General features: G+C 42.0%; 1 protein-coding gene and 1 long non-coding RNA gene across 14 annotated transcripts in view; one reads left to right on the forward strand and one right to left on the reverse strand.

The window, feature by feature from the left end:
* PNPLA7 (patatin like domain 7, lysophospholipase) overlaps positions 1 to 14,603 on the forward strand; it is a 443,243-nt gene that overhangs the window by 297,244 nt on the left and 131,396 nt on the right. For all 13 annotated transcript variants that reach the window (XR_012155226.2, XR_012155225.2, XM_073314045.2 and 10 more), the window contains 3 exons: positions 10,383 to 10,446; positions 11,979 to 12,147; positions 13,001 to 13,183. Coding sequence is in view for 11 of the 13 variants with exons in the window: in XM_073314045.2 (XP_073170146.1) it covers positions 10,383 to 10,446; positions 11,979 to 12,147; positions 13,001 to 13,183 (416 nt within the window). In the remaining 2 variants the exon portion in view is untranslated. The remainder of the gene's footprint in view (positions 1 to 10,382; positions 10,447 to 11,978; positions 12,148 to 13,000; positions 13,184 to 14,603) is intronic.
* Positions 1 to 14,603, reverse strand: part of LOC140899141 (uncharacterized) — a 70,913-nt gene that overhangs the window by 17,142 nt on the left and 39,168 nt on the right. The window lies entirely within an intron of this gene.

Genomic DNA, 14,603 nt, shown 5'->3' on the forward strand with positions numbered 1-14,603 from the left:
ATTCTCACTCTCAGCTCCTAGTGCCTCTTGCTCCCAGCTCCTTACACGCGCACCAAAACGGAAGTGCGCTCCTTTTTAAACCCAGGTGCCCTAATTAGCCTGCCTTAATTGATTCTAGCAGCTTCTTGATTGGCTGCAGGTGTTCTAATCAGCCTGTCTGTCTTAATTGTCTTGAGAAGGTTCCTGATTGTTCCTTGAGTCTCCTTTCATAAGACAAGTTTTCCATTCCTAGGATCATCCTAGTAGCCCTTCTCTGTACCTGTTCCAGTTTGAATTCATCCTTCTTAAACATGGGAGACCAGAACTGCACACAATATTCCAGGTGAGGTCTCACCAGTGCCTTGTATAACGGTACTAATACCTCCTTATCCCTACTGGAAATACCTCTCCTGATGCATCCCAAGACCGCATTAGCTTTTTTCACAGCCATATCACATTGGCGGCTCATAGTCATCCTATGATCAACTCCAAGGTCCTTTTCCTCCTCTGTTACTTCTAATTGATGCGTCCCCAGTTTATAACTAAAATTCTTGTTATTAATCCCGAAATGCATGACCTTACACTTCTCACTATTAAATTTCATCCTATTACTATTACTCCAGTTTACAAGGTCATCCAGATCCTCCTGTAGGATATCCCTGTCCTTCTCTAAATTGGCAATACCTCCCAGCTTTGTATCATCCGGAAACTTTATTAGCACACTCCCACTTTTTGTGCCAAGGTCAGTAATAAAAAGATTAAATAAGATTGGTCCCAAAACCGCTCCTTGAGGAACTCCACTGTTAACCTCCCTCCAGCCTGACAGTTCACCTTTCAGTAGGACCCGTTGTATTCTCCCCTTTAACCAATTCCTTATCCACCTTTCAATTTTTCTATTGATCCCCATCTTATCCAATTTAACTAATAATTCCTCATGAAATCTAGGTAAATTAGATCCACTGCGTTTCCTTTGTCTAAAAAATCTGTTACTTTCTCAAAGAAGGAGATCAGGTTGGTTTGGCACGATCTACCTTTTGTAAAACCATGTTGTATTTTGTCCCATTTACCATTGACTTCAATGTCCTTAATTACCTTCTCCTTCAGAATTTTTTCCAAGACCTTGCATACTACAGATGTCAAACTAACAGGCCTATAATTACCTGGATCACTTTTTTTCCCTTTCTTAAAAATAGGAACTATGTTAGCAATTCTCCAATCATATGGTACAACCCCTGAGTTTACAGATTCATTAAAAATTCTTGCTAATGGGCTTGCAATTTCATGTGCCAATTCCTTTAATATTCTTGGATGAAGGTTATCTGGGCCCCCCAATTTAGTCCCATTAAGCTGTTTGAGTTTCGCTTCTCCCTCAAATATGGTAATGTCTACCTGCATATCCTCATTCCCATTTGTCATGCTACCATTATCCCTAAGATCCTCTTTAGTCTTATTAGTTTATTTCTTATTTAGTTCTTCGAGATGTGTTGCTCATGTCCATTCCACATCCCGCCCTCCTTCCCCACTATCAGAGTTGTCTGGTAAGAAGGAACTGAGGGTGGGGGGAGTGTGCAGCCAAAGTGGCGCCATTCCAGAGGTTGCTAGGGGCGCTCCCCTACGAGTACTGCTGGGGAAAAACTTCCGGCACCGGTGCACGTGGTGAGCACGCACACCTATTGTGGAATGGACATGAGCAACACATCCCGAAGAACACCAGTTACGGAAAAGGTAACTGTCTTTTCCCTTTACAAAAACCATGTTGACTTTTCCCCAAAGAATCGTGTTCATCTGTGTGTCTGATAATTCTGTTCTTTACTATAGTTTCAACCAATTTGGCAGGTATTAAAGTCTCTGTAGCCTTTAAAAAAATTGGTGTCATGTTAGCTATCCTCCAATCATCTGGTACAGAGGCTGATTTAAGCAATAGGTTGCATACAGTAGTTATCAGAGTATCAGCCGTGTTAGTCTGTATCCGCAAAAAGAAAAGGAGGACTTGTGGCACCTTAGAGACTAACACATTATTTGAGGATAAGCTTTCCTGAGCTACAGCTCACTTCATCGGATGCACGTAGTGGAAAACACAGCGGGGAGATTTTGTATACACAGAGAACATGAAACAACGGGTGTCACAAGTACTCCTTTTCCTTGTACCACAGTTAGTAGTTCTACAATACCATCTGCTCCTGGTGACTTATTACTCTTTAATTTTATCAGTTTGTTCCAAAACCGTCTCCATTGACACCTCAGTCTGGGACAGTTCCTCAGATTTGTCACCTAAAAAGAATCTCCCTCACATGCTCTGCAGTGAAGACCAATGCAAAGAATTCATTTAATTTCTCTGCAATGGCCTTGTCTTCCTTTAACACCTTGATTGTCAGTCGCTTCACTGATTGTTTGGCAGCTTCCTGCTTCTGATGTACGTTAACAAAAAATGCTGTTAGTTTTTGTGTTTTGCTAGTTGTTCTTCAAGTGCTTTTTTGGCTGCTTAATTACACTTTTACACTTGATTTGCCAGAGTATATGCTCCTTTCTATTTTCCTCCCTAGTGTTTGACTTCCGATTTTTAAGTAACTCCTTGTTGCCTCTAATTGCCTTTTTTACTCTGTTATTTAGCAATGGTGGCATTTTTTTTTTTGGTCCTCTTACTGTTTTTTTTAAATTTAATTTTAATTTAGTTCGAGACTCTAATATGATGTTTTTATTATCTCCATGCAGCTTACAAGCATTTCACTCTTGTAACAGTTCCTTTTAATTCCATTTAACTAGTCTCCTCATTTTTGTGTAGTTCCCCTTCTTTAAGGTTAAATGCTATTGTGATGGGTTTCTTTGGTATTTTCCCCCTCCACAGATGTTAAATACCCTACAGTATAGTCGCTATTTCTGAAGAGTTCAGCCATGTTTGCCTCTTGGATCAGATCCTGTGCTCCACTTAGGACTACATGAAGACTTGCCTCTCCCCGGGTGGGTTCCAGGACTAGCTGCTCCAAGAAGCCGTCATTAATGGTGTCTCTAAATTTTACCTCTGCAGCTTGTCCTGAGGTGACGTGTACCCAGTCGATATGGGGATAGTTGAAATTCCACATAGTTATTAGGTTTTCTGTTTTTGTAGTCTCTCTCTGAAATGCTTAGGGAAATTAATCATTGTTAGTATCATGGTCAGTAGTATATTCCTAGTTCTATGCTGTTACTCAAGCATGGAATTTTTATCTATAGAGATTCTATGATACAGTTTGAGTCTTTTAAGATTTTTACTATTTTGGACTCTGCTTTCTTTCACATATAGTGCCATTCCCCCACCAGCGCAACCTAGTCTGTCATTCCTTTATATTTGTACCCTGTATTACTGTTTCCCATTGATTGTCATCATCCCACCAAGTTTCTGTGATGCCAATTACGTCAATATCTTCATTTAAAAGCAGGTACTCAAAGTCACCCATCTTAGTATTTAGACTTCTAGCATTCGTATGCAAGCACTTAATAATATTAGCAAGCCTCATGAAAGTCTTGATCGCTCACTTTACCACATGCTAATATCACCTTTTGAGGAAAAGGTGAATTAGTTGAGCATCTTGATCGGGTGGAATCTTCTGGAATAAACATTGTATGTATATCTTTATTTTTATACTAGGCCATCAGTGTACATGGCTGTTTACAAAGAGCATTAAACAAGTTAAAAGACACAGTCTCTGTCCCCAAAGAGTTTACAAGCTAAACAGACTAGACAAACGTACGGAAATTACCTCAGAAGGGTGCAGGGGATGGAGAGGAGGGTTCACTGTCATTAAACCTCCTCCCCCAACACAAAGAGAATAATTGCTCAGCCATTAAGCTGCTTGGAGAGTTGGTCTGCTGCCTACCTAGCATACCTGCATTTTAAAATGACTCTCTTCTTTTCTAGTTGCTGTGTGTTTGTTTTATTTCCGTTTCATTTCATTGTTCTTTTCTTTTGTAATTGTTCAGCCTTGAATAACATTCACATTTAAATGCTAACCTAAGACTCCTAAAAAGGTAATGATGATAATAATTTTAGAAGTAATTTCATTGTATTTTTCATTTTTTGGAGTTAAAACAATTAAGTAGCTTGTGTTTTATAATTAGGCATAAGTGTTGGGGGCAGTCAAGCGATTAAAAAAAGTAATTGCAATTAAAAAAAAATTATCGTGATGAATCACACTGTTAATAATAGAATACCATTTATTTAAATATTTTTGGATGTTTTCTACATTTTCAAATATATTAATTTCAATTATAACACAGAATACAAAGTGTACAGTGCTCGCTTTAAATTGATTTTTGATTACAAATATTTGCACTGTAAAAAAGAAATAGTATTTTTCAGTTCACCTAATACAAGTACTGTAGGGCAATTTCTTTACCATGAAAGTTGAACTTACAAATGTAGAATTGTGTAAAAAAAAAATAACTGTATTCAAAAATAAAACAACATAAATCTTCAGAGCCTATAAGTCCACTCAGTCCTACTTCTTGTTCAGCCAATCATTCAGACAAACAAGTTTGTTTACACTTGCAGGAGATAATGCTGCCCGCTTCTAGTTCACAATGTCACCTGAAAGTGAGAACAAGAATTCTCATGGCGCTGTTGTAGCCGGCGTTGCAAGATATTTACCTGCCAGATGTGCTAAGAATTCATATGTTCCTTCATGCTTCAACCACCATTCCAGAGGGTGTGTCCATGCTGATGACGGGTTCTGTTTGATAACAATCCAAAGCAGTGTGGACCGACGCATGTTCATTTTCATCATCTGAGTCATATGCCACTAGCAGAAGGCTGATTTTCTTTTTTGGTGGGTTTCAGAGTAACAGCCATGTTAGTCTGTATTCGCAAAAAGAAAAGGAGTACTTGTGGCACCTTAGAGACTAACCAATTTATTTGAGCATAAGCTTTTGTGAGCTACAGCTCACTTCATCGGATGCATACTGTGGAAAATACAGAAGATGTTTGTTTTTATACACATTTTCATGATTTGTGTGTATAAAAACAAACATCTTCTGTATTTTCCACAGTATGCATCCGATGAAGTGAGCTGTAGCTCACGAAAGCTTATGCTCAAATAAATTGGTTAGTCTCTAAGGTGCCACAAGTACTCCTTTTCTTTTTTGGTGGTTTGGGTTCTATAGTTTCCGCATCAGAGTATTGCTCTTTTAAGATTTCTGAAAGCATGCTCCACACCTCGTCCCTCTCAGATTTTGGAAGGCACTTCAAATTCTTAAACCTTGGGTCGAGTGCTGTAGCTATCTTTGGAAATCTCACATTGGTACCTTCTTTGCGTTTTTGTCAAATCTGCAGTGAAAGTGTTCTTAAAATGAGCATGTGCTGAGTCATCATCTGAGACAGCTATAACATGAAATATATGGCAGAATGTGCGTAAAATAGAGCCGGAGACATACAGTTCTCCCCCAAGGGGTTCAGTCACAAACTGATGCATTTTTTTTTTTAACGAGCATCATCAGCATGGAAGCATGTCCTCTGGAATGGTGGCCGAAGCATGAAGGGGCATACAAATGTTTAGCGTATCTGGCACGTAAATACCTTGCAACGCCAGCTGCAAAAGTGCCATGCAAATGCCTGTTCTCACTTTCAGGTGACATTGTAAATAAGAAGCAGGCAGCAGTATCTCTCGTAAATGTCAACAAACTTGTTTGTCTTAGTGATTGGCTGAACGAGAAGTAGACTGAGTGAACTTGTAGGCTGTAAAGTTTTGCATTGTTTTGTTTTTGAGTGCAGTTATGTAACAAAAGAAAATCTACATTTGTAAGTTGCATTTTCACGATAGAGATTGTACTACAGTACTTGTATGAGGTGAATTGAAAAATACGGTTTCTTTTATCATTTTTACAATGCAAATATTTGTAATAAAAATAATAATATAAAGTGAGTAGTGTACACTTTGTATTCTGTGTTGTAATTGAAATCAATATATTTGAAAATATAGAAAAACATCCAAAAATCATTAATATATTTCAAGTGGTATTCTATTGTTTAACAGTGTGGTTAAAACTATGATTAATTTCAGTTAGCTTTTTAATCTCAATTAATTTTTTTGAGTTATTTACATGAGTTAACTGCAATTAATCGACAGCCCTAATAAGTATCTGTCTAAGGGTAAGCCTATTGGAGACTATAAAGTCTTACTTTTTTTTCAAATAAATTAAGGCTTTAAAATATTTGACCTTTTTTGACAATATTTGATTGGAGAATTGACCCCCTTATTTTTGGACTATTCAAACGCTAACCCCTAGTACTCTGGCACATTGGAACCCTGTAGTGAGGCTGTAATATAAACCAGTGGTTCTCAAAGCTGATCCACCACTTGTTCAGGGAAAGCCCTGGCAGGCGGGGCCAGTTTGTTTACCTGACTCGTCCGCAGGTTTGGCCAATTGCATCTCCCACTGGCCACGGTTTGCCGCTCCAGGCCAATGGGGCTGTGGGAAGGGCGGCCAGCACATCCCTTGGCCCGCGCCGCTTCCTGCAGCCCCCATTGGCCTGGAGCAGCGAACCACGGCCAGTGGGAGACGCGATCGACCAAACCTGCGGACACGGCAGGCAAACAAACCAGCCTGGCCAGCCAGGGGCTGTCCCTGAACAAGCGGCGGACTAGCTTTGAGCAAGACTGATGTAAACAATAATTATGTAAATATAATAATAGGACTGCATCATGCATAGGGCCCTACCAAATTCTCAGCCATGAAAAACGCATCATGGACCATGAAATCTGGTCCCCCACTGTGAAATCTGGTGTTTCGTGTGTTTTTACCCTATACTATAGAGATTTGATAAGGGGAGACTAGAGTTTCTCAAATTGGGGGTCCTGACCCAAAAGGGAGTTTCAGGGGGTCACAAGGTTATTTTAGGGGGGGGGTCATAGTATTGCCACACTTACTTCTGCGCTGCTGCCTTCAGAGCTGGGCGGGCAGAGCGTAACGGCTGCTGACTGAGGGCCCAGCTCTGCAGGCAGCGATGGCAACACCAGACCAGGCCATCCTTACTTCTGTGCTGCTGCTGGCAGCGGCTCTGCCTGCAGAGCTGGGCTCCTGGCCAGCAGCCGCCGCTGTCCAGCTGCCCAGCTCTGAAAGCAGCAGCGCAGAATTAAGGGTAACAGTACCGCAGCCTGCCCCTACAATAATCTTCTGACCCCCCCCAACTTCTTTTGGGGTCAGGACCCCTACAATTACAACACCATGAAATTTCAGCTTTAAATAGCTGAAATCATGAAATTTATTATTTTTAAAAACCTGTGACCGTGAAATTGACCAAAATGGACCATGAATTTGGTAGGGCTCTAATCATGCGTAATTAAAGCTAAAAGAGGCAGTCTAAGGAAGTGCACGCCACTTTACTTTTCTCATTTTCCATCTTTTCAGTGCCTAGCTGTGTAACTGTAACATTTTCTTACCATCATGTGGTTTCTGTGGGTTACATAGAGAAATTGTGTGACTTGTCTAAGGCCATATAACAAATTATGACAGAACCTGAATTAAACTCTTCAGTATCTGGTTTCCAGCACCTTGCTCAGTGCACTAAACAATACTGTTTTTAATGCATTAAGAAATAGCATATAATTTTAAGAGTCTTATTATTTGATTAATAGATTCTGTTCTTGCATTAACAATAAAATGAGTTCTTCCAGTGGGAAAATGTTAGGGCAATGGGATTTTTATTTCATGTTTTGCTAAATTTTAGCAAATGTCTCTTTCAGTATGTGAGAGGACCTTTCTTTTCAGCATGAGATTAATTCCTTGAATTTCTCTTGTGTCTTGTGTGTCTAGGCACAGTTATTTTGGTGGGGAAACGTTGTCACCTTTGACATTTATTGCAACGAATAAAACAGAGCAGCTAATAAAAATATTGAATAAAATGGCAGCAAGAAAAAAATCGTATTAATTGTGTGCATTGAAATGTTGCTTCAGTGGCATAATGATGCTGTTCTACTGTGAGAGACCTTAATTATGACCCAATAGTCCAATTTAGGAGCAACACTGACATACTGTGAAGGACTGCCCATTGCTGTCTTTTTGTACTTGCAAAAAGAAAAGTAGTACTTGTGGCACCCTAGAGACTAACCGCTCTAAGGTGCCACAAGTACTCCTATTCTTTCTGCGAATACAGACTAACACGGCTGCTACTCTGAAACCTTTTTGTACTTGGAAGATCGTGGGTTGGAAATAAACCCTTGTTGGGGATTTGAACAGGGAAAATACTTATGGAAATCTTTAGAACTCCATCTGATGAAGGGAGGCCCCAATGCCTGTAAAGGGGGGTCCCCAGTGCCAGTCTTATGGGGACTAGGTGGTTCAATGGGTTGATGATTTAGCTTGTCATTCTTAAAAACCAGGGTTTCCACAACCGAGAAAGGTGTTTGATGCTTTTAATCCACATACCTGGTGAACATTTTTGTTCATGTCACAAAAATCACTGTCATACTGAAAGGTGAACTCTCAGGCTGGAGGGAGGTTACGGGTGGAGTTCCTCACCGACTGGCCTTGGAACTTGTCTTATTTAACACTTTTGTAATGACTTCAGCACAAAAAGTGGGAGTGTATTAATAAAATGTGTGGATGACACAAAGTTGGGAGGTATTGCCAATACGGAGGAGGACCGGACTATCACGTAAGATGATCTGGATGGACTTGAAAACTGGAGTAACAGAAATGGAATGAAATTGAATAGTGCGAAGTACAAGGTCATGGATTTAGGGACTGTGGTGGGGTGTACAAACCCCACACGGAGCAACAAGGGCTTAAGGGCTCATTTTGGGCTCAGCCAGCCCTCACCACCACACCTGCAGCAAATGCTCCATCTGCTGGAGGAATGAAAAGGCAGCAAGTTAGCTCAGTTGGAGAGCAGTGTTGAAGGTAAGCAGACATGCAGCCCACAGATCCAGCAGAGCAAAGTGAAACCTAAAGGCTCTGATGCAGCTGCCCAAAGGGGCCCTCTGTGGGGGAAGAGAGGATCCTCCGCAGAGAGGGAAGTATCCTCTGGCCCTGGATAGTGGCAATTCCCTCTTGTTCCTTTTTTATTTGGATTTTCCCATGAGGCAAAGATCTTGGACTGAGCTGACTCCGGGGGGGAGACGAGAGGAAGACGCCCAGGGAGGACCACCTTAAGTAGCCTTGGTTGCAGGTTACTGGTAGCCCAAAGAGCCCTGCGTTGGAGCCCAGTGGAGTGGAAGGGCCCAGACTCCCCTCCCCACAACCCCCTTGACAGACTGGGGTTGTGGTCGTGACCACTAGGCCACGCTTCCCAATCAGACTCTGAGTGGAGACCATTACATACTGGTGGAGAACATGGGTAATCAATTCCAGCCCTGAGAGAAGAGGGGATTGACTGACGTAGGTGGCCAAACAGCCTGATTTAGAACAACATGGGCTGGCTGGCCAGTGATGGAGAACAGTCAATGGCTTGGTTGGTGGTCAGGGCACTTACCTGGGATGTGGGAGGTCCAGGTTCAAATCCCTGGATTGAATGAGATAAATTCTCTTTCTCTCTCTTTTCTCATTTTGACCAGAAATTTCATCCAATTCAAAATATAAAATAAACAGGTATATGGCTGCAAAAAGTTTCTGTATTGACAAATTTGCATTTTCAGATTGAAAAACTGCTATGTTGAAAATTCATGATCAGCTCTAGTCAGGAGTGATGTGCATTAGCAAAGCTCTGGGACTTGGAGTTTATGGTAGGGTCATTGTAGGTTAACATGAATCTTAGGAATGGAAGGGACTTTGAGAGGTCATCTAGTCCAGTCCCCTGCACTCATGGCAGGACTAAGTATTATCTAAACCATCCCTGACAGGAGATTGTGTAACCTGCTTTTAAAAATCTCCAATGAAGGAAATCCCACAGTCTCCCTATGTAATTTATTAAACCATCCTGACAGGAAGTTTTTCCTAATGTCCAACCTAAACCTCCCTTGCTGCAATTTAAGCCCATTGCTTCTTGTCCTATCCTCAGAGGTTAAGAAGAACAGTTTTTCTCCCTCCTCCTTGTAACAAACTTTTATGGAAGTGCTTTGTCAGAGCTATTTTCAGGAGCCGACCCTTCTATTCTGCCTTGACTCTAGTCCAGTGGTTCTCAACCAATTTACCATTGTGGGCTGCATATACAGCTCTCTGTGTTCTGTGGGCTGCATCCACACAATATACATATGCTACCTGTATGGCCCTGAGGATGTCACATGGGCCACAGCTGTGCACTGATTGGGCCACAAACAGCCCGCTGAACGTGGGTTGAGAACCACTGTGTCAGTGCTGTTGTCCCTTAGGATCTTGAAAGAATGTGGCTTCATGCTGCCTCTTGATAAAGTAGTTTGTATATTCTTTTTTCTCTGAATGACTTGTCAGCAACCAGACGGCAGGTGTTCATGTATAACAATTTTTTATTTTCTTAGGTCCTGCTTTGCTGCTCACCAGTGATAATATCAAACAGCGGCTTGGTTCTGCTGCACTGGACAGGTAACCATTTCCCTTGACCCATTACTTACCGAACAATGCTAAGAAAGGCCCAAGAGGCACTTGTCTAAAAATCACACACTCAGCATGGGGAATGTAGTACCATTTGCTAAAATATATACATTCCCATCAAAAAATAAGTCAGGCATACTATCCTTTTAAAATAGAGCTAAGGTTTTTTTTTAACTTTATTTTCCACAGACTCTCATTTTTTACTTGTCAAGCATATGCTTTTGAAATAGTGTCAGGTTAATTATCCCTGTCCTTGAGTGAGTGGATGTTTTGTATTTATTTGTAAAAATGTCATGAAATGTCTGATTAATGTTCGGCAGAGGCATATCCTGGTTCTTCAGTGTGTGTGTATTTAATGGAACAAATAGCAGGAAAATAAATGGATAAGAGAGCCTGTAAATGTTAGCTGAGACATAGACTGATATGAGGAACTTCTCAGTTACAAATCTGTTAGGCTTTCTTTTCTTAACTGCTTTGCTCAAATAGCTTAATTTCCAGTATTTTGTAGTGCTTGTGAATGTCCTTACCCAGCCACCCTGTCTGGGAGTAGAGAACCCGGGACTTATCTGATTCTACAATAGAAACTTTGGTAACGGCTCATTACAACTGGACCTTCTAGTCCAGCTTTTGGTTCTGAGAGCAGGATTCCTGAAAATGGCAGTACCCTGCTAGTTTACAAGAGTAAACCAGAAGAACAGTGCTGCTTGTTTGCAAAGCCTGTGATGACTGCAGAGTAGCTTAGCCCTGGATTTGTTATGGTTGTGACCGAACCCTGAAGGTTTTAGAAGTTTTGTCGATGCTGATCCAAACTTTATAAATGTTCCTGCCTGTCCTTCCCTCTAAGAGGCTCTGGCTTCCACCTCTTCCATGACTCCTATTAAAATTGCCAGCCTTCCTCCTTCACTTCTTGAAGACCCTGTTGCAGAGCAGAGCTTCTCTGGTTGCATTGCATTCGAAGTGCACTTGCTCTGGGGCTCTGTACCCCAGAGAACATGACAATCCCAGGAACACGCACTGTTAGATTTGGGCAGTGGTCATGGTTTTCTGCACCAAAGACATCCTCAGAGGTAGCATAGGGGAGAGAAGGGCTGCAGGGAGGGTTCTTTGGTTGTGCGGGAACTCTACGGGAATTAATTTTATTCACATGTGAAGAGTGTCTCACATTTAACTTGGAGGATGGAGGAAGGTTTATTTTGGCTTCTGTTTTTTCCAGATCGGCTTTTCCCATACCAAGATGACAGTAGAGCTGAGCAGCTAGGATTCTAGCAGTGGTGCAGTGGGTGGAGGGACAGATGCCCCACTTCCCCATGATTAAGAAGAAAGTTTATTTTTAAAAAAGAATATTTAGCTAGATTAGGTTTCAGTCCTTTCAGTCATTAGACGTGTCCCATTTCAAAAATGTTTGGGTGACCCCAGCTTCTGTTTGTAGCTTCCAACATTTCCTCTGTGGCCTCAGTCCTCCACTCTGGCTGAATTCTTGCTGTGAATTGATGGTAATTGTTTTATTTGTTTGTGTCCCCCAGTATCCACGAGTACAGGCTATCTAGCTGGCTGGGGCAGCAGGAAGATATTCACCGTATTGTGCTCTACCAGTCTGACAGCACCCTTACTCCTTGGACACAGCGCTGTATCCGACAGGCTGACTGCATCTTAATAGTGGGGTTGGGAGAACAGGAGCCCACTGTTGGAGAGGTGCGGAATGTCTTTCTTTTTATCTGAGGGTGGGGGCAAAATTGCAAAACAACCTATTGTGTGACTGAGGTGATAAGCAGCCTTTTTCTAGCTTTTTGTTTTATTGGATTTGAGACCCCTTGGGCATCAAATAGTGCAGCCAAATGGCTGAGAAATGGGCATTTTCATTATCAGTTCCCTGGAAGTTTCTTTGAACTCCTGGGAGTTTGGGGAAAGCTACCACCTACAATCTCTGTATACATCACCTCCTTGGCTTGTCTCAGACTTGGAACAGAACTAGTGAGTAGATGGAGAATGGGAGTGCTGTAAGTGAAGCTATGATAATAATGAAAAGTAAAGAGGACAAGGAGGGAAGCAATGGAAGGAGAAAATATTTGAAAAAAGTGGCCTCGTGTAAAATAGGCTGAGAGCACAATAAGCAGCATTAAGCGTTTTTAAATTTTACTTTTTATCAACGTGGGAGTAGATTTCATTTTATTTGAGCATTGTAGATCCACCTTGTTTAGGTGTACAGTAGGCATTATATAGATATAGTGTTCAACTTGTTTACTTTAAACAGCTCTTCATAAGTCCCTGCTAATCTTCAAGCAGGGAAAAATTAACTAGCTAACATTAAGAGTAGCCATATACATGCAAAGGTGTAAATATATTAGCCTAAATTACCTTTGTCTGATTGGTCCTAGTATGCAGACTTCCACAGCTCTCTACATACGCATATGAGGTGAGGAGCAAGATGGGAATGTGTAGGAAAGTAGAGGGGGTGCACTTTTGTAAGAAGTACTGTACTCTGTGACATTGGCCCTGAAGTAATGGATAACTGATTGTCTGACTGTGTGAGTGTAATGTGCTTCAGCTGGAAAGGATGCTGGAGAACACTGCAGTCCGAGCCCAGAAGCAGCTGATCCTGCTCCATAAAGAGGATGGGCCTCTCCCTTGCCGAACTGTGGAGTGGCTCAACATGAGGAGCTGGTGCTCAGCTCATCTTCACCTCCGCTGTCCCCGTCGAGTCTTTTCCCGGAGGAGCCTACCCAAGCTGGTAAGGGACACCTGCCCGTGTGTTGGTCTTCTGTCAGCACTTTCAGTCCTAGCAGCACATCTACTGTTCATTAAAGATAACCTGGGATAATGTCAGTGCATCGTGTTGTGACCAGCAGTTGGGAAAGATATTACCAAGATATTGTCTCCATTAATCGAGGACCTAATTCATTGTAGAAACCTAGTAGAGATCCTTGGTTTACAGCTGATTTAGGGACTGAAGGATGTTTGTAGGGATTTTGATCTGTTGGAGCCAGTGAACGTGTATAGCTGTTATGTAGCCCTGCCACGGGCTGGTCCCCCAAGAGTCCTTTCAGGCCTTAATCACAGACCGCATCCACCCCAGATCTCCTTCATCACCATGTTTTCTTGTATTCTTCTAGCAGGCTACAGCCAGTAGTGCTATTCACATCTACTTTCCGTCCATAGCCAGCCCTCCTTGCTTGCTTCTAGGGAAGGGAACTGTATTCGCAGCATCTAGTCCTGCCGGCTTCAGCCTTTCTTCAGGCTCCCTATTCTCCTGTCTGAGGAGAGATTAATAAGACTGGGACTTTTCAGCTTGGAAAAGAGGCGACTAAGGGGGGATATGATAGAGGTCGATAAAATCTTGAGTGGTATAGAGAAAGTAAATAAGGAAGTGTTATTTACTCCTCCTCATAATACAAGAACAAGGGACCACCAAATGAAATTAATAGGTAGCAGGTTTAAAACAAACACAAGAAAGTATTTTTTCATGCAACGCACTGTCAACCTCTGGAACTCCTTGCCAGAGGGTGTTATGAAGGCCAATACTACAACAGGGTTCAAAAGGGAGCTTGATAGATTCATGGAAGATAGGTGCATCAATGGCTGTTAGCCAGGATGGGCAGGAATGGTGTCTCTAGCCTCTGTTTGCCAGAAGCTGGGATTGGGTGACAGGGCATGGATCACTTGATGATAACCTGTCTGTTCATTCCCTTTGGGACAGCTGCCATTGGGCACTGTCAGAGGACAAAAAGAAAAGGAGTACTTGTGGCGCCTTAGAGACTAACAAATTTATTTGAGCATAAGCTTTCGTGAGCTTTCATGCATCCGATGAAGTGAGCTGTAGCTCATGAAAGCTTAGGCTCAAATAAATTTGTTAGTCTCTAACGTGCCACAAGTCCTCCTTTTCTTTTTGCGAATACAGACTAACAGGGCTGCTCCTCTGAAACCTGTCGGAGGACAGGATACTGGGCTTGATGGACCTTTGGTCTGACCCCATATGGCCATTCTTATGTTCCCCCAGCACTACCGTCCTGCCTGCTTATATAGTCCTAGCTGATGGGGGTACTTCTGCCCAATTAGCCCCTCAGCTGTATCTCTATTCAGTTAATTGGCCGCCTCTGCCAACTATCTGTCTTCCAGTTAGGTCCCAATTAATATAGCCTGGTGGTGATAGA

This window comes from Lepidochelys kempii, chromosome 16, assembly GCF_965140285.1.
Source record: "Lepidochelys kempii isolate rLepKem1 chromosome 16, rLepKem1.hap1, whole genome shotgun sequence".
NCBI lineage: Eukaryota > Metazoa > Chordata > Testudines > Cheloniidae > Lepidochelys > Lepidochelys kempii.